The sequence below is a fragment of the Sciurus carolinensis genome, chromosome 3, assembly GCF_902686445.1.
Source record: "Sciurus carolinensis chromosome 3, mSciCar1.2, whole genome shotgun sequence".
Taxonomy (NCBI): domain Eukaryota; kingdom Metazoa; phylum Chordata; class Mammalia; order Rodentia; family Sciuridae; genus Sciurus; species Sciurus carolinensis.
In genome coordinates, this window is record NC_062215.1 from 6,126,467 (window position 1) to 6,144,960 (window position 18,494).

General features: G+C 53.3%; 2 protein-coding genes across 3 annotated transcripts in view; one reads left to right on the plus strand and one right to left on the minus strand.

The window, feature by feature from the left end:
* Positions 1-5,668, minus strand: part of Otop2 (otopetrin 2) — a 31,674-nt gene extending 26,006 nt beyond the window's left edge. Inside the window, exon 1 of the mRNA XM_047546152.1 lies at positions 5,491-5,668. The gene's annotated coding sequence lies outside the window, so the exon portion shown is untranslated. The remainder of the gene's footprint in view (positions 1-5,490) is intronic.
* On the plus strand, positions 3,443-17,261 carry Fads6 (fatty acid desaturase 6). 2 transcript variants are annotated; one of them, XM_047546157.1, is made up of 6 exons: positions 3,448-3,749; positions 4,434-4,600; positions 13,195-13,375; positions 13,929-14,116; positions 15,053-15,232; positions 15,816-17,261. In XM_047546157.1, the coding sequence occupies exons 1-6, from the start codon at positions 3,587-3,589 to the stop codon at positions 15,963-15,965; spliced, it is 1,029 nt and encodes a 342-aa protein (XP_047402113.1). In that variant the 5' UTR covers positions 3,448-3,586; the 3' UTR covers positions 15,966-17,261. The 2 variants fall into 2 exon arrangements, with proteins under 2 accessions (XP_047402114.1, XP_047402113.1); XM_047546158.1 differs by lacking the exon at positions 15,053-15,232 and having other exon boundaries at positions 3,443-3,749.
* The last annotated feature ends 1,233 nt before the right edge of the window (positions 17,262-18,494 follow it).

Sequence of the window (18,494 nt, forward strand, 5' to 3'; positions counted from 1 at the left end):
TTATATTAACTGATATAATATATAGTTAGACATAATATTAACCTATTTTAAGTGTGCAGGTGGATAACTTTTTTAACCTTTATTTTATTTATTTATTTTTAGGTGGTGCTGAGGATCGAACCCAGTGCCTCACATGTGCTAGGCAAGCGCTCTAGCCCCAGCCCCAGCCCCTGGATGACTTTTGGTAAGAGTTTGTGCCCCACCATAATCAAGATATGGAGCATTGTCCTCTTCTCAGGGAGTCTCCTTTGCATTAAGTGTCGGCCACCCGCTGCCCGCTGGCAACCACTGATTTGGTTTCTATTGCTGTGTGTTGGGTTTGCCTATCCCTGAGCCTCCTATGAATGGACCCCCAGGGTAAGCAGGCTTTGTGTCTGGCTTCTTCCCTGGCACCTCTCAGGCCATCTGCATCGTGGCCTAGACTTGTTGCTCTGTTTTATCATACACGTTATGTGAATGCATCATGGCCCATTTATTCATTCCCCCGTGGACAGTGTTTCCAGCTTGGCTCTGATAAATAATGCTGCAACAGTCATTCCATCATTCCACCGCCGACTTTGTGTTGGGCGTGTGTGTCCACCACTACTGGGCAAATGCCTGGGAGCTGATTGCTGGGTCATGAGGCAGGTGGATAGTTAACTTTATAAGAAACTGTCAGGCTGTTTTCCAAAGCATTGTGCCACTTCATCCTCTCATCAGCAACGGATGAGAGGCCAGCTGCTCCCCAGCCAGGCACTTTGTTTTGCCATTTATTTCATTTTAGCCGTCCCAGTGGGTCTGAAGGGCTAGCTTATTGAATTTTTTATTTATTTATTTATTTTGGTATGAGGATTGAATCCAGGGGTGCTTAACCACTGAGCCAGATCCAAAGCCCTTTTTTATATTTTATTTTGAGACAGGGTCTTGCTAAGTTGCTGAGGCTGGCTTTGAACTCGAGATCCTCCTGCCTCAGCCTCCAGAGCCACTGGGATTATAGGTGTGGCCACTGCACCCGGCCTTATTGGGGCTTTCATTTGCATTTGCGTCTTTGCACGTGCTTCTTGGCATCTGTGCCTTTTCCTTGGGGAATGGTCTGCTCAAATCTTCCTTCTTTTATGTCCCCATCATACACTTCATAGCTGCTGCCTCTGCCATCTACTACCTCGGTACCTTTCTGTTTCAGGGTACTAAAAAACTTCAAATTTGCCTTCCTCATTCCAGGGACTTCTCTGTTGTGCCAGACAAACCTAAACACCACACTACACAAATCACTCCCCTGCTCTAAAACCTGCTAGGGCTCCCCATGTCTTCAGGGCCAGCCCCACTTCCCCATCTGCCATTGGAGACACCTCCAGCCCCTGGTCTCAGCCTGTCTCTGCTGCCTTCCTTGTCTTTCCAGCTGATCTCCCAGATTCTACTCCTGTTCACTGCCTTGAGGATCTAGAATATCTTGTTCTCTTAGTTCTCCCCCAGGGTTAGTCTGCTCTAAATCAAGTCTACCTCTCTCCTGGGAGGTTGCTTGCTAGCTCCACCCCACAGGGCCTTCTGCCTCCTCTGAGCCTCCCTCATGCTCTGTTGCTGGCTGGCACTCACAGGTGCTTCCAACCTCCTCTTCCCCCTCCTCCTCTTTCTTCTTCTTCTTCTTCTTCACCAAGCTACACCCCTGGCTCTTTTTTATTTTGCAACAGGGTTTTGCTAGGTTGCCCAGGTTGGCCTCAAACTTGAGATCCTCCTGCCTTGGCCTCCCCAGTAGCTGTAATTACAGGCATGTGCCACAGCACCCTTCCTTTGTTTTATTTATTTTTTTATGGTGCCAGGGATGGAAACTTTGTCCCCTCACAGTGCACTTTAGATGTCCAGGGAGCAGCAGGGTCTGGAGAGGAAACTGTTGGTACCAGGAAGTTCCTCATAAACATCATAACATTGGTGGGCTTCTCCTTATAAATTGATAATACCAATATTGTATACTAATATTGAATATGCCTTTAAAATTATACATATCTCCTCAAAACTTCTAGCATGTTGCTGGGGTAGGGGAAGAAATTCAAAGGTGGGGTAGGATAGGGAAGGAGAAGAGGGCTTCTTCCCCCTAAGAACCTTTGATGTGGACAAAAGATTATTGGATTTGAAGGGGATGTTTTGGATTTGAGCTCTAGGTCTACCATTTAGTAACAGGAGTCAGCAGATCAGTTCATTGGTTAAATAGGGAGGATGAATTAAATTAAAAAATAAAATAAATTGGGAGATACCATCCTTCCAGAACTGTGGGGAACAGGCAAAACCTTATCACGTGAAAGTCATGGGCAAATTTTAAGGAGCCCATGTGTGTGTGATCAGAATTGGTTGGCTTGTAAGTCCCTTGAAACATGGAACTGGTAAAGAAACTTGCCTCTTATGAAGAACTGAAGGAAGAAGCTGTAGGAATTCATGAGGAAGACCACCAGGGAAGGAATCAAAGTCACCTTCCCCTCATCCCTCTCTCTCCCTCAGGGTCCCCCTTTCCAAGGGCCTCCTGCTGAAAATACTGCTGTCCTTGCCCGCCACACTTTATTTTTAAAAAGGCTTCAGTATTAAATTGGGGGAAAGTACAACAAAGAAGGAAAAATACAAAGGACTCGGCGACGTACAGAGGGAAGTCTGTAGAGTCAGGGGCTTATCCTCTGAGGACTGAGGTCAGCTCCAGAACTGCCTGGGGCTGGCTGGCCCTTGCCTGATGGGAGGGGCTAGGGCAGGTGCTTTCAGGTCTCAGGAGGTGTTGTGGAGGTCCTGGGTTCAGATCTGAGCACTTCTGGGTGAGTCTAACTGCCACGGAATCCCAGCGGGTCTGTCCACCTACCCGGGAGCTGACCTGTGGGTACGTTTCCCTCTGTAGATATTCATTCCTTCTCCCAACAGATTACCAGCCTGGACAGTCAACTTCCCATGGGTCACCTCTGCCAAAGCCACATTCAGAGGGGACCCCACTCCCTATCCACCTGGGAGGAGCGAGTCCTTGTACTTTCTGCTACACAAACTCATACATATTTCTGTGCTAATCACTGTTCCAGATACTGGAGATACGGCTTGCGCTAAAGCACACGCGAGTAAGGTTCTTTGGCATCCAGGGTCCCCACTTGGCAGAGACAGGAAGACAAAGACCCCTGTCCTGTGGGGGTGGGGGCAGGCTGTTAAGTGCAATTAAGAGAAATCCTCAGGGTCGGGGCACAAAACACCCAGAAAGGGAGGGAGCTGAGGGTGGTGGTCAGGGAAGGCATTCGGGAGTCTCCGCTGGGACCTCTGGCCTCCCCCAGCCCTGCCCCCTCTGCCCCAGGCGGGTTGTCGCTCCAGCGTCGCCTCCCCCGCCCGCGCATCACCGGGGCCCCTCCCGCGGCGGTTGTGGTGCAGCGGCGGGGAGGGCGCACCGGCCGGGCCGGGCCTCCCCTGCGTGCGGCAGGAGGCGCTGCAGCGCCCACACTCTGACCCCGGGGGCCGTGGGTGTCCCGGGTTCCGCGCGTGACTCCGCCCCGGCCCGCCCCCGCCCGCGTTCCTGCCTAGCCTGTGCGGCAGCGCACACGCCCGAGTCCTCCGCTCCTCCGCAGCGTCCCCGACCCGCGCGCCAAGGGAGCCCATGGAGCTGGCGCGCAGCGCGCCCGGGGGCGACTGCGGGGCCGAGGCGCTGCTGGGTGAGCTGGAGCGGCTGGTGCAGGATGTGGTGAGGGCGAGCTCCTGGTGGGAGCGCCACGGCGTGGACTGCGCCATCCTCGCGCTCAGCCTCCTCGCCTTGCCAGTCGGTGAGGGACACGGGGACAGGGTGACAGAGGGACGGGCTGCGGGTGGGGGTAGGTTGGGCGGGGGGGGTGGTTGTGCTTGCAGGAGGTGCTGCAGCTGGCCTGCGGCCGGCGGGGCGGGGAAGTTGAACCTGTGCCGGGGTCCCTAGGCTGGAGGATCCCACCTTAACCCCGAAAGTGTGACTTGGAGTGTCCTGCCCATGACTCCTGAGGAACTGGGCTCTGGAGGTGGGAGAAAGCCTGATAGCCTGAAGGTGGTGGAGGGGAAAGTTGAGAGGAGTCAGGGAGGGTTGGGGAGGGAGGAGCTGAAGCATGTCTACTGGGAACACCAGGGATGGGTGAGAAGAGTGAGGAGAGGGCTCAGGGCTTCCCCTGGACCTCTCCTGGTCTGGAACCCCTGTGATACCCAACCCCATCTCTGCTCTGTCTGGGGCTCCGCAGGGAAACCTCAGCAGATTCAGGACCCCTGAAGTTCCCTTGGCAAGACCTTGGGGTTCTGCTTTGTCCCAAATCCTGTAGGGAAAGCCAATCCATCCCCCTCAGTTCATAGAAGGTCTCGCCTCTCTCCTGCCTGTGGCAGCCCCAGGGCTGGATTCCCTTTGGCCAGGGATTCTGAGGCAGGGTGTTTAGGCCCAGATCTTCAGGAATGGAGGAAGACCCTGTTCCTTTGTCCCCTCCTCCGTGCAGGGTTCCTGTGCCTGTGCTCTGAGAATGTCCTGGTCTTTGCCATTGGCATCACCATCTTGGGAGTGTGCCACTCCACGCTCACTGTCAAGGGCAGCCACCTGGCCGCTCATGGTGCCCTAACTGAGTCCAAACGCTGGAGCAAGATCTGGTTGCTTTTCTTTGTAGAGGTGAGCCTGGGAGAGGGGTGTGGCTGCTGGCGCCAACCGGGCAGTCTCACTCAATGCAAGCATGCACAGGTGTGTGTGTGTGTGTGTGTGTGTGTGTGTGTACGCATGTGCACAGGCTTCCAAGCCCTTAAAAGGGAATTTGCACTTGGTGGGTAGAGAACTGCGTGATGCATACCCGAGTGTCTGCCTATGGCAGTGGACTTGGCCTGGGCATCTTTCTTTCTCCTGGGAAGTCCACTTACCTTTCTGCAGCACCAGGTCAAGTTTGACCAGAGCTTCTTCCTCCTATCAGGACACCTGTGACTGCCAGGTCCTGTTTTGTGACAGACAGTCTGAACCCAGGGCTACAACCACTAGGGCCTCCAGGTTTTGCAATCAGGTGTGACCCACAGACAGACGGACAGGGGAAGGACCTGGTGTTACAGAGTTCCAGTTCTGGATGGTGCCCCTCTGACTCTTGGAAAAGTCCGAGCCATCCTGAGATGGCTCCATCCATCCCTGCTCCATCTCCAGAAAGGATGCTCCTCTCTCCTGACCCTTGCTTTCACTTCTTTGATCTCCTCATTCTTCTGCCTTTTTACCTGGGGGCCAGCCCAGGAAGGCAAAGGTTTTTGGACAGATTGTCTCTCATGACTGGGCTCCCAGCCCAGATTCTCTGTCAAACTTGTTCTGTTTCTGCTTCCAGGGGGACCCTCACCTAACCACTCAGGTCCTTTATAAGTAAATCAGGAAGCTGGTAACAGGAAGAGCCTTGTTTGACAGGGACTGATTCCAATGTCCTTTAACTCAATTATTTTCTTTTTATACAGACATGTAACTTTATAAAACTTTATCTGACATACACAAAGATCTTATAATTACATCCATTGAGTAGAGCGAGCATTTCTTACCTGGCATTCTCCGTTCCTTGTGTTTTTCCCTTCCACACCTCTTCCCACCAGCACGTATTTCTGAAGGACTGAGGTCAAGAGGAATCCACAGGCTCCCCATCCTCAAGGTCAATTTCTAGATGTTTCCCTTTCACGGACCCCTGGATGTGGTCTCAGCCAGACTCAAGGCAAGACTGGACCCTGGGTTCTGGGTCAGAGCCTCAGAGTTTGTAACCTGCCAGAGGAGGCAGGGGCAGTGTTGACTGTGTTGCGACATGGGCAGTGTCACAGTGCTGGGACCCAAAGGGAAGGATTGGCTGTTTGGATTTTTCAAAGCTGCCCTGAGTGCCAAGAACCTGGAGGCAGTTGAGGTATTGTGAGCAGGTATTGTGGACTGTGGACTGGCGCAGACAGCGAGGGACTTACCATACTGATTTGGCCTCAGGGTTCTCACACTAGGGCGAACAGCTGAGTGACAGGGAGGGCCAGGCTAGCTGGAGAAACCCCGAACCTCTACATTTTTATCAAACCCCCAGGTGACCCTAAACTGCCCTCAAAAACGAGAACCCCTGACCTTGACTTCCCAGGGACTCAGGCTGTCACTGTGCCGGCTGAAGCCAGGGAGCCAAGGACACTGCCTCTGAGAAGCTTTCCCAGGCTGTCCTGCTGGAGAGCTCTGCAGGACCCAGGCAGCCTCAGAGCTGGGTTCTGCTTGCTGTGCACCATCTTGTCCCCGTGAGCCCCAGACCAGTTGCATCATCTTTGCCTTTTGTCAGTTCATCTCCTGCCATAGGCCTGAGTTCTTGGCAGGGCTTCTATCAATATTTGTTGGCCATGACTGTGCAGTTCACTTCGGGACAAGGTCCAGGGAAAAACTGATTGACCGAAGGTCACATCCTGGAAGGTCACAGCCTGTGTCCCCTCAAGACTGGAGAGGGAAGGCTTGGCTACTCCCTCAGGGTTTGACGGTGGCTGGTTTGCAGCGATGGACCACCGGGCAAGGCACAAGTGGTTCGTCACTCAGGCTTTCAAGTAATCCGGGGCTCCATTCTGATGCCAGGGTGTGACTCTGGCGACCCTCTGGGGAAGGTCCAGTCCCTGTGCAGGGGAGGGAACCCCTCCAGCTGGCCTGGTGAGGCCACTGTGGTCCTGGAAGAGGATGCTGGTCTTTTGGCCAGGCAGGGGGCCAGGGTTAGGGGCACAGCCTTTGCAGCCTTGGGCCTTGGTGGGAATCCCAGCCCCGCTGTCTGCCCTGAGCTCGGGCAAGTTAACCTAGCCCAGTAGCCAGTGTTAGTTCCCTCCTGGAATCAACTGAGGGAAGACCTTGCCTCCCTCCCGAAGCAGGTGGGTGGATGCAGTGAGCCTGCTCCGGTCTCGACTAAGCCTGGGTCCTGACCTGGTGCTCCGGGCCTGTTTGCTTTGCTCTTCCCCCTGCGGGGAGCAGGTGGTCAGCTGCAAGCGAAGGAGAGCCTTCTTGGTGGTGTTTTTTCTGTTCCTTGTTTTGTTTTTGTTCACTGACAGGTTGCAGAGCTCGCAGCCATGTTGGAGGCTGGGTGGCATGGCACAGAGGACAAGCTCTGGAGGCCTGGGACCTCAGGGGATGCCCAGGACCTTTCCTGGATCCCTGACTGTCACTTCTGCATCCTGGTGTCTCTTCCCTTTCATCCTTCTCCTGATGGGGTTTCCCAGACCTTGACCTTCGGGAGGCACCATGACTCCAGGGAATCCAGTCCCGGGCCCAGATTCCTTCCAGGGTCTTGCAAACTCTGTTACCTCTGGCATCAGCTGAGCACCACTGGCTTTCCTGAGCACAGCTTTAGCTGTGATTGCCTCAGGATCTACCGCTCCTAACTGGGGTGTACCAGGACCTCTCTGACCCAGTGGATGGGGGTGGGGGGAGCAGGCTGGATGAATGGGGGCTTCTACTCCAAGCTGTTTCCCAAATTCCTGTGCCAGGTAAGTGTCCCTTCGAAGATCTCTGGCTTACGTGAGAAAATTCCTCATTCCTTCTAGTAGCATATTCTCTCCAGCCCCCGGCCTTACCCCACATAGCACCTGGCCCTCCCTGCCCTGGGTTATGTCACTGGGACTGCCAGGCATATGCTTGGGGACTGCCAGAGAGGGTGGGGGAAAAGTGGGGTGAGCAGGCCACCCTGGCTTCAGTCCAAAGGATTGGATTAACTCCTGAAACCAGAGGACTTTTGAGACTCTCCTCCAAGTCATTCAGCAACCCAGGATGCTCCCCTGAGTGGGAGGGAACAGGCTGTACCAGTTACTAAGCTCTTGATTGTGTCTCAGCTTCAAACCCTCCTTGTAAAGTCAGCTTTGTGCTACGGGATGGGGTGGAGTCACAACTTGTCCACAGGGAGCCCTGCACAGCAGGCTGTGCCCTGCAGGGAGGCGTGTCACACAGGGGAATGCCCGTCACTGTCTGCAGGTCCCTTGTGATGGTGAGAACAGCTGAGAACTCCCAGCCTAGACATGATCCCCACCCAAGCCCCAAGGACTCTTGTTTGGACTTTTTTTTCTTGGTGCTGGAGAGGGAACCCAGGTCTCACAGGTGCTAGGTAAGGCTCTACCCCTGAGCTACACCCCAGCCCTCTACTATGATTTCTTAATTTTTTATTTTTAAAATTTACATAGAGGGTCAACATGAATCTTTGGTACAAAAGACACTTTTTCATACAAACTTTTTATTTTAAAATTAATTATAATGTCACAGAACTTCTGGAAATAGGCCACGGAGGTCAAGTGGGTCCTCACCCATTTCCCGCATGGTTATATTTATACAAGTGTCATTTGATGTTGAAATGGAGGAAGCTGACATTGGTGCAGGGTGTGTGTGTGTGTGTGTGTGTGTGTGTGTGTTTAGTTCTAGGTCATTTTATCACGTGTCGATTCTCAAAACGCACTCTTGACTCATTCCTGCTCCCACCTCAACCTTGGGGTAGCTTCCTTAAGAATAAGCCCGAGGCCCAGCACGGTGGCACAGGCTTATGATCCCCATGACTCAGGAGACTTGAGGCAAGAGGATCAAAACTTTGAGGCCAACCTCAGCACTTAGTGAGGCTCTGTCTGGAGTTTTGGGGACCTGGACAGCATGGCTGAGCCTCTGAGTGGGCGAACCGGGGCCAGGACTGAGACCTGAGGGATGCTCTCAGTAGCATGGAACTTCTCTTCCACACCCGGCCTTGCTCCACTAGGTGCCAGGGACAAAGGTGAGTAAGACCTCCAGTTCCCCAAGGGCCGATTCCAGTGAGAACCCTTATCGTCCAGCTAACACTCACTCGCTGCTTGCTGTGTTCTCTTCTGAATCATCTCATTTAACAGTCACGCCTTTCCATGAAGTCAGAGCTGTTAGCGCCCCCACTTTGGATGTTAGGGGACACTTATCTGGGAGGGTAAGTCCCTTGCTCAAGGCTGCACAGCTGGTCTGTGGTGCAGCTGATAGTCAACGGGGGCAGCAGCAGAATGCTGTGGCGGGTGCCAGCAGGTGCACAAGGGCCCTCTGCTGTGGAGCAGCATGGCTGGGATGCTGGGCAGTGTCTGCAGGTGTTTCTGATGGTCACCACCTGGTGCCTATATGTGTCAGCATAAGAGTATGTGCTACTGAGAGCCGGTGCGCTGAGCCCCTGGGGATGCGTCTAGACATGATGCAAAGGGAGGACAGCCCCACAGCAAACCATGACCCAGCCCCGAGCGTCAGTGGCGCAGAGGCCAAGAAACCCTGGGAGACACCGGCTGGGCGCAGAAGCCAGATAGTGATTTCAGACAAAGCAGACACAGGGACAGGGGGATGGAGATGAGAAATAGCACAGTGCTTGAGGGACCCACCGAAATCTGGGGTCACTAGAATCTAATGGGGATCTTGGAGAAAGGAGGTCAAGGAGGCCCACGTGCCAGGCAGAGGATCTGGGACTTTGTCCTGTGACCGGAGATAGTTGTCTCCGTTAGTAGTCTTAAAACCAATTTAACTGATTTTGTGAATAGCTAACGTGATCTAGAACTCAGAATTTTAAAAGTACAGGGATAAGTCTTCCCTTCACATTCCATAGCTGCCCATTTTCCTCTTGGGAAATGATGGAAGGTGGAAGTTACCAGCTCTTCTGTGACCTCTAGTATCTTCCTCTTTGTTTTATTTATTTGTTTGGTTTTTGGTACTGGAGATGGAACCCAGGGGTGCTCTACCTGTGAGCTACATCCCAGTGCCCCCACCTTTTGTAGTACTTGGGACTGAACCCAGGGATACTCGACTGTTGAGGCACATCCCCAGCCCCTGTGTTGCTAGGGCTGGCCTGAAACTTGTGATCCTCTTTCCTCAACCTCCCTAGTGACTGGGACTATAGGCATGTGCCACTGTGATTGACCTCTATGTTTTATTTCATTTGTTAAGCAAACAGTATGTTACAGAATTTAAAAACATCATTATAAAATTATGGTGCAGTTAAAGCTGGGTTGTGACTGTCACTGTACTGGATTTGAGACAGACGAGGCAGGTGACAGCTAGAGGATGTTGGTATAGGCCAGCAGAAAGATGAGGAGGATGGCCAGGGAGGGCTGGGGTACAGGGAGGAGGCGCAGGAGGCGCAGGAGGAGTCAGGTGATGGCCAGGGGGACTGGGGCCACGGGGCCACCCCTGAAATGGACTCAGACATGAAGGGCAGATGGTGGGCACTGTGGTCAGAATGAGCCCACCCAGGCACAGGCAGGATGAGAAAGGGGTGGTGGGCCATTCCAGGGGCAGTGTCCCTCAGGTAGGAGGGAGTCTGGGCTGTGGTCTCTCCAGCTCCCATTCTTCCCTGCAGACCCTCTCACTGATTCCCAAGGGAACAGCAGCTCCTTCTCAGGTGACTTCAGAGGGGCGGGGCCTCTGGGACCCTGTGGGCCTTAGCAATGGGTTTATCAGATAAAATACAGGATGCTAGGATGCATTTGAATTTCAGATAAGTAACCAGTATTTTTGGTACATGTGTATCCTATCACAGGCAGGTGTTGTTTATCTGACCTTTAGATTTACCTGGGCATCCTATGATTTCCTGTGCTGCGTGTGGCAGCCCAACTCAGTGAAATACAAGCCCCTGAGCACAGGTCCTCAGGGTGGCTCGCTGGCAGGATTGGCATGGATAGTTATGACACTCCCGGAAGACCAGAGGATCTGTGGTGAGGGCCATGGAGGAGGACCCTGACAGCCCTGGGCTTGCTGTGGTTGGAACGAGCCCATTGGGGTTCTCTCCCCTTCCAGGCCTTGTCCTTGGTGACCCCCAGCTCTAGCATGGAGCCTAACACTGGCCAGGGACACGGATGCTTAAGTGAATAAACAACTGTATGAAAGAATAAATAAAGAGTTTCGGGGCTGGGGATATAGCTCAGTTGGTAGAACGCTTGCCTTGCAAGCATAAGGCCCTGGGTTCAATCCCCAGCACCGGAAAAAAAAAAAAAAAAAAAAAGTTTTGGTGCTCCCTAGGTTTAGCTGAAGATGTCAGGAGGAGTTAACTGACATCAGCCCTCTGAACATTCTGCCTTTCAGAGCCCGAGTGCTGCAGAGGGAAGCCCTTAAGTCTTCCCGGGGGCAAAGAGGGCAGCAACACCAGGTGGGTATGGTGGCCATGCCTGAGTCTCACCAACTCAGGAGGCTGAGGCAGAAAGACCACAAATTTGAGGCCAAGCCTCAGCAACTCAGTGAGACACTGTCCCAAAGGAGAAAAATAAAAAGGGCTGGGGATGTGGCTCAGTGATAGAGTGGACCTGGGTTCCATCCCCAGGACTGAAAAAAAAGAAGGGGAAGTACCAAACTTGAGGCTTCTGGAAATTTCTCTGGGTCTGGAGGTGGAATCCTCTTGGGCAAGACATTTAAAAGACCCTTTATAGTGTGAGAATAGCTCATTTTCCAACTTACCCAGCAGTATGTGGTTGTTTGCCACTGCCCCTGGTGAATGGCAGATGGATTGAGATCTTCCCCTGCTACCCCACTCACCCCTTCCTCTCCCTCTCAGGGAGCATCTGAATGGGAGCGAGAGGTCCACTGTTATAGAAATAGCCTCAGATCTGTTTTTATTCACATCAAAAGGTAAAATCATTCACCAGCTCTGCCAGTGTGTGCTGAGTCACAAAGCACATGTCACGTACCTCACCGATCACTTGTCTCCCTGCATCTACGGACCTGGGCACGTGGCTGTGGGCCCTGATGGTGGCATTCTCAAGATGCTCAGTCTGGGTTGGGCTCCAGGCTATTCTGGCAATGCCACTCAAAGTACGATCAGCTACTGGTCTGTGAGGAGGCGATGGGGAGCTGGTGCCAGGAGGAAGATCAACTGTCACCATGCAGACAGCTGAGTGCAGCTGACCTTTCTTGACCAGCAAACTTAAAACAGCTGTGCAACCCGATGGGTGAGGCTCAGGAGCAGGCAGGCCCCACTGAGACCAGTGGGACTGAAAGAGACTGTCACTTTAGTGACTGCCCATCCTATGCAGCCTTCTCCAGGGTCTGTCCCTGGTGAGGTTATAGAAGCAGAGAGGCAAGCCTGCCCCTGGTGCATTGTGTCACTGAGAGCAAGGTGCCCGTCCCGTTGCTGTGGACACCCTCCTCCTTGGGGCCTCTCCTTCACAGGAACTCAACTGGTATTGCTGGTTTGACTATATCTGCCTGTATCTTCTGTAAAACTGCTTATGTGCCCCTCGGTGTCCTTTACGGGGCTTCTAGCTACATTTTGGCTTCAGTTTTGTTCCAAATGAAAGGATGCAAAGACAGTATTGTTTCTTTTTACTTATTTATTTATTTATTTATTTTTGTGGTGCTGGGAATTGAACCCCCGGCCTTGTGCTTGCAAGGCAAGCACTTTACCGATTGAGCTATCTCCCCAGCCTGACAGTATTATTCCTTATCTTTCTTCTGCTTCTGTCTCTGCTGCCTATACCCAGAGCCAAGCTCTGTGGTGATTGTGGTGAGCACCTCATCTCCAGAGCAGCTTATCTTGGTGGGAACTTGCCTTCAGGGTCCTGTCCTGCCACCTCCTGAGCTGTATGACCTGAGGTTGCGTGGCCTCTCTCTGGGTTTTGCTTGTGTGTTTTGTGAGGTGACCTGCTGACCCCTAGGTAAGGAGATGTAAAGGTACAGAACACTGAGCTTGATACAGTGTGTTCTGCTGTCTGTTTTTGACCAGGCCACAGAGTGATACTGGGAAACCCTTCACATTCTCCTGCAAACAGGCTGGCAGTGTCTTCAATAAAACTAGCAAAATCTTCTGGCCTGGGTAAAATATTGGAAGAGGCTTTTATCTGCATACTCATTTGCATATATCTACATAAGATACACCACTAGCGCCTCTTTTGCATTTGGAAAGACTGTTTTTCCCTGGAGTTTCAGCTTGTATACTGCTCCTGGTGAGCAGCTTTGTTGAATCCCATCCAGGACACATGCCAGAAAAGTCACCTCTAGGGAGAAGCTAACAGCCTGCCCTGGGGCATCCCCACCCCACAATGTGGCTGTTCAGGAGGTGGCCTCCTTTGACCCCACACCACTCCTGCACCCCCGTTCTTGCTGCTGAAGCCTCAGAATGCAAAGTGGTGTTAGGAAGGAGCAGATGGCTACAAGATAAACACAGGCAAAATAATTGCTGTGGCTTCCGGCTTTCGGAGGGTAGGGGTGTTTTCGAGCCCCCCCTCCCCAGGTCTCACCTTGTTCAGCTGTGTCTGACCCAAACTGGTGTCCTCTGGCTCCTGCCCTAGGTGTGTACAGCCTTCACCGCAGAGTATGGGAGGTTCAGCCATGTCAAGTTGCACCACGGCTACACCAACGTGGTGGGTCTGGGGGACTCGAGCACGTGGAAGCTGCCTTACCTCAACCGCTATGTCTACATGTTCCTCGCACCTCTCCTCATCCCCATCTTAACCCCGCTGGTGGCTCTTGGTGAGTACTCTGATGGCCTGGGACCAAGTGCCCGGCAGAGGCCTGTCCCACTTCTGTCCTTTCCCTCTGGGCTTGGTGGAAGCCAGGAGCCCCGAGTTAAGACCAACAGAGGCTTTCTGAGTCAGCCAGCCCAATAGTCTGCCCTGGTCCGACTCCAGCTCCACCACCTACTGGCTGGTGAATGTGCGCAGATAACCTGGCTTCTCTGAGCCTCAGGTTCCTTATGTGCTCCTCAAGGACAGTGGGAAAGCATAACGAGGCCACAGACAAGTGCTCTGCGGATGCACACTGCCCATGATAATAGTTGACATCACAGGAGCAGCACCACAGGGTGGAAGGACCGGGTGGTGGGCTGGCCTTGACCTTGGTCATGTTGCTTACTGGCTCCTTTCCTCACCTAAACAATGGGTGAACACACTTCTCAGAGCTTTCCTGTGACTTCACCGAACGCACTCAGCCCATCCTCTACCTTTGCTCCCCTGGCCACCAGGGAGCCAGCTGGTGAGGGCTCCAAACCTCGCCCGCCCTCACTCCCTGTCTTGCCCTCTGGCAGAGCGGCTGCGGAAGGTGGAGCCGCGGATGGCTCTGCGGACTCTGGGCCTGATTTCCCTGGGCCTTTACTCCCAGTACTGGCTGCTCCTGAACGTGTCGGGCTTCAAGAGCCCCAGCTCGGCGCTGGCCTGCATGCTGCTCACCAGATCCCTGCTGGCCCACCCCTACCTGCATGTCAACATCTTCCAGGTGAGGCCTCCCCACCCCCAGCACCAGGCAGCTATGGGGAGCATTCTCCAGGGAATTGACTCCAGGTTAGGAGAGGGAGGCCACGGGAGGAGGCAGCCCCCTCCTGGGCTCCCACTCTGTGGCTCGAGTTTTAGGTGAGGAATTTGCTTGCCCTCAGCTGGCTGCCCTGCGCTCATCCACGTGGGTAGATGTCCATGTGAGGTGAAGCGAGGGCCCCACTCAATGCCACCGGGCAGGCTGAGGACAGAACTGGAGCTGGGGGTCTTCGTGGGAGGCCAGGGCTCAGCATTCAGTCCTGATGCATTTCTCCAGGGGTGTCTCCCTGCTTCGGGATCAGTAAGGCCCTGGGTTAGAGTTCCCTGTACACCCACCAGGAGCTCAGCACAACTGCCATTAATTACTTAATCCCATAACTGTGTCCCGACTGCTTGTCCTTCTCAAACGGAAGTTCCTGCTCACCTCCAAGTTCCTTAGACCCAGGAGAGTGCCTGGCACAGGAGGCACCTGCACATGCTCATTGAAGGAAAGGCACAAGAGGGTGCGCAGACTTGTTCTTGAACAATGAGGAGGGTTTTGACTAGTGAAGAGAACAGGGAGGGTCTCTCCAGGACAAGGCAAAGGCCAGTGCCGCGAGAGCAGGGAGTGGCTGTCTCAGGTCTTCAAGTACCAGGGGTGCAGAGGTGCCCAGGCCAAGCCTTTCATTGTCCAGATGGGAGGAGGCCCAGAGACGGGAGAGACTCAGCTCAGGGCACAGACTGGGTTGGCATCAGAGCTGAGCCAGGAGCGCAGCCCCCTCCACGCCTCCACCAGGTCCTGCTGGGGTAGGACTGGAGGGGCAGAAGAACCCGCTGGGCCTCTGAGTGCTTGGTGAGGACACCTGAGGCAAGGGGGAGGTCCAGGCTCTGCCCCAGGACATGACCCACGTGTCTGTCACAGCACATCGGGCTGCCCATGTTCTCCCGGGACAAGAAGCCCCGACGGATCCACATGATGAGCCTGGGGGTTCTCAACTTGCCCCGGCTGCCGGTGCTGGACTGGGCGTTCGGCCACTCGCTCATTAGTTGCCATGTGGAACACCACCTGTTCCCCACGCTCTCTGACAACATGTGTCTAAAGGTAGACAAGGGCTGGGCTGGAGGGGCTGGGAGGACATGCCTGGCTGGTGACTGGCAGTGGTAACCTCCAAGGTTCAGCTGAACCCCGGGTTCCCCCAAGTGACCTGGTCAGAGGTCACCCAGAAAGGGCAGCCCAACCTACAAGCATCAGTGTGGGTTTCAGATCAGAGACACCAGGTTTCTTGCTAGCAGTGGGACTCTGCACAGTTGAGCCTCAAGCTTCCCCATCTGTAAAATGGGATGAAACAGTGCTTACCCTGACAGGCTTTGGGGATGGATTGAAGAAATAGATCTGAAATACTTGACACCAAGTAGGTGCTTGAGAAAAGGGAGCCATGCTTTTCATCCCCTTGTGCCAAGGAGAGCTGTTGTGTAGCTGGGACCTGGGGGGAGGATTTGGGGGAGTTGCAGGAGGCAGGAGTTTTCCAACACCTCAGACCTCAGCCAAAGCCCCTGCCCTCCCTGCCCAGAGCATTCTGGGACAAGGCAGATGGGAGCTGGGGCTAGGAAGAGGATAGCTCCTGGGATGGATGGGCTGCAGCAGTCCCCGGTCATAGCCCCTCTTGCTGCCCGTTTTCCATCAGGTGAAGCCCGTGGTGTCCCGGTTCCTCCACGAGAAGCAGCTGCCATACAACGAGGACTCGTACCTGGCTCGCTTCCGGCTGTTCCTCAACCGATACGAGGAGCTCATGGTGCAGGCCCCGCTGATCACTGAGGTGGCAGGGCTACAGTGAGGGTGGGCTCCCCTCCCCGCCCAGCCCTGGCGCTCCTGCTGCTGCTGGTGCTCAGGAGGTGTGCGGTGGGGGTGGTGGACGTGGAGCACAAAGGTCTTGGGTGGGCAGTGAGGCAGGGCAGCTGATGCCCTGTGTCCTGGGGATTGCCTGCCCTGTTTGCTTTTGGGGATTGGAGGGGTGTCTGGGTGAAAGGAGTCATGGTGACCAGGCATCCTGGCCTCAGCTGGCTCCCTCTCAGGATCTCTCCCCTGCTCCATCTGAGCCCGGGCAGGGGGGACAATGCCAGAGGTGAGGTGGGATCCTGTGCCCAGGGCCAAGTGGGAGAGGGGAAGGGGGCAGAGAGCAAAGGTCAGCCCCGTGACTGGCACCTCCCGACACCAGGAGAACAGCAGTTCCCTCTCCCCGGGAACAGGGGGCAAGGTCACTATTGGCAGACTCCCTAGTTTCTCAGCCAGAGAAGCCTGTTCAAGTCACAGGCTCGGCAGTTCCCAAGGCCACAGTGTCAGTGAGATCAAAGTGAGTGTGTTTTGTGGGGAAAGCTCTCCAGGGGAAGAGAGAGGAGAAAGTCCCTCAGGGACACAGCTGGGGAAGAAGTATAAATAGATTTGATTGAGACCTTGGCTAGCTCTGGAAAAGTCTGCTTTGTTCCATGATGTTTAGAAGCATGGGCCTGGGAGAGAGAGTTACTGGGAGGTAGCTGAGTCTAAAGGACAAGTGGCCTTAGAGGAGAAAAAAGGAGGAGGAGGGTGGATGAGATAGAGGAGCTTGAGGTCGAGGTCTGGGCTTGGCAGGGTCAGCAGCCTGGGGGTGAGGTGGGAACATAAGGGAACTACTGGCCAGAACTGGGAAGAGGCCAAGTATGGGGACCACACTGAGATTCGGCCGGAAGGAGGCAGAGTTGAGGGAGACTGGGAGCCGCCCTGGCTTGGGGTGGGGCTGAGAGTGTTTAAGGAATTGCCCACGCGGAGGCTGAGGGAGAGCTAGAGGAGGCCAGATGCGTGACATGAGACCAGAGCAGTTTCATTTAGGCAGAATTTCCACTACTGACATTTTATCTGGATAATTCTTCTTGGATGCACTATGTGTTGAAGGATATTTAGCTGTGCCCTTGGCTTCTATCTGCTAGATGCTGGGAGCCCAGTCATGACAATCAACAATGTTTCCAAGCTGTGCACAGTGGCACACGCTTGTAATCCCAATGACTTGGGAGACTGAGGCAGGAGGACTGCAGATTCAAAGCCAGCCTCAGCACCTTGGCGAGGCCTTGAGCAACTTAGACCGTCTCTAAATTAAAAATTTAAAAAGGGCTCAGGATGTGGTTCAGTGGTTAAGTGCCCCTGGGTATAATCCCTGGTACCAAAAAAAAAAAAAAAAAGAAAAAAAGAAAAAGAAAAGAAATTCCAAACATGGCCTAATGTTCCAGCCTCTGGCAGCTCTGCCATGTAGCTGCTTTACGCCCCTCTACATCCTTATCTTGCAGCCTCCACCCTACACCACTCCTTTAGGCACCCTCTCCTCCAGTATGGCTCTCGTGAGTTCCCAAACTACTCCCTCCTGGGATTCCTTGGGGACCTGACCCAGCAGTGAGTCTTAGCTGTTGCTCACCCCAGGGTGCTTCTCCCGTCGCTTAACCCTGCTCACACCTCTTCATTCCTTCATTAAACTCTCTTTAATCACCCCCTTTTGAATGTGCCATCTGTTCCCTGCTGGGAGACTCACTGATAGAGCAGTTTTGGATCCAAGCAGCCCTCCTGGAACGTGACAGGTTTGGCAGCTGCCCCAGCCTACTGCTTTGCTATATGTTATCGCTGCTCTTTTGAAATGCATTAGCAGCACAAAAATGGTCTGAAGGTCTGGGAGTGTGACTCATCACACTGCTTATTCTCCATATGAAAAATGCAATGTCAGAAAAAGGCACCACTCTCATACTCCAGGCTAATGATTAAAACCATCCAAATACATAACTAGTGACTCAGTGTTATTGATCTGGGCTTGAATGGGGTAAGGGCAGCAAGCAGCTGGAGGCTCCAGTACCAGACTTGGCTGTATCATGGGCACCTTAGGAACAAGTCATTTGGTTTCTTTGAAGCTTGATTTTCTGTTACTCTGAGGATGTGAGCTGGGAATGCCTGCTACTTGAGAAGTGAGGAGAGGTGACAAGAATGAAATGAAGTGCTTCTAGGGTTTTGCAAAGACCTAAGGTCTAGTTTACAAGAGGTATGTGGGAGGTGACAATATTGATGATGATAATAACTAACATTTATTTACCAGGTAAGGCAGATGTTTTTAACCGATGTCATCTCATTTTAATCTTCACAATTTTTTCCTCATGTTACAGATGGTGGGAAAAAAAAAAGAGCTTAAACTTCTTGATATTATATAGCTAATAAGTGGCAAAAGAAAGGTTTGCACTCTGTGTTCATGCTCTCAACTACTACTGCCTCTGGATGGGGAAACTTACAGAGCTTTCTGGGTGTCTGATACTGCATTTCTACCTTGTTCTCCTGCGTGAATGGATAATCAATGGTT

What these genes read in the sequence shown, in the direction of transcription:
- Fads6 (XM_047546157.1), top strand. Translation starts at nt 3,587, where the DNA reads ATGGAGCTGGCGCGCAGCGCGCCCGGGGGCGACTGCGGGGCCGAGGCG. An exon ending in GGTTGCTTTTCTTTGTAGAG is followed by an intron (nt 4,601 to 13,194) that starts GTGAGCCTGGGA and finishes CTCCTGCCCTAG; the next exon opens with GTGTGTACAGCCTTCACCGC. An exon ending in AACCCCGCTGGTGGCTCTTG is followed by an intron (nt 13,376 to 13,928) that starts GTGAGTACTCTG and finishes GCCCTCTGGCAG; the next exon opens with AGCGGCTGCGGAAGGTGGAG.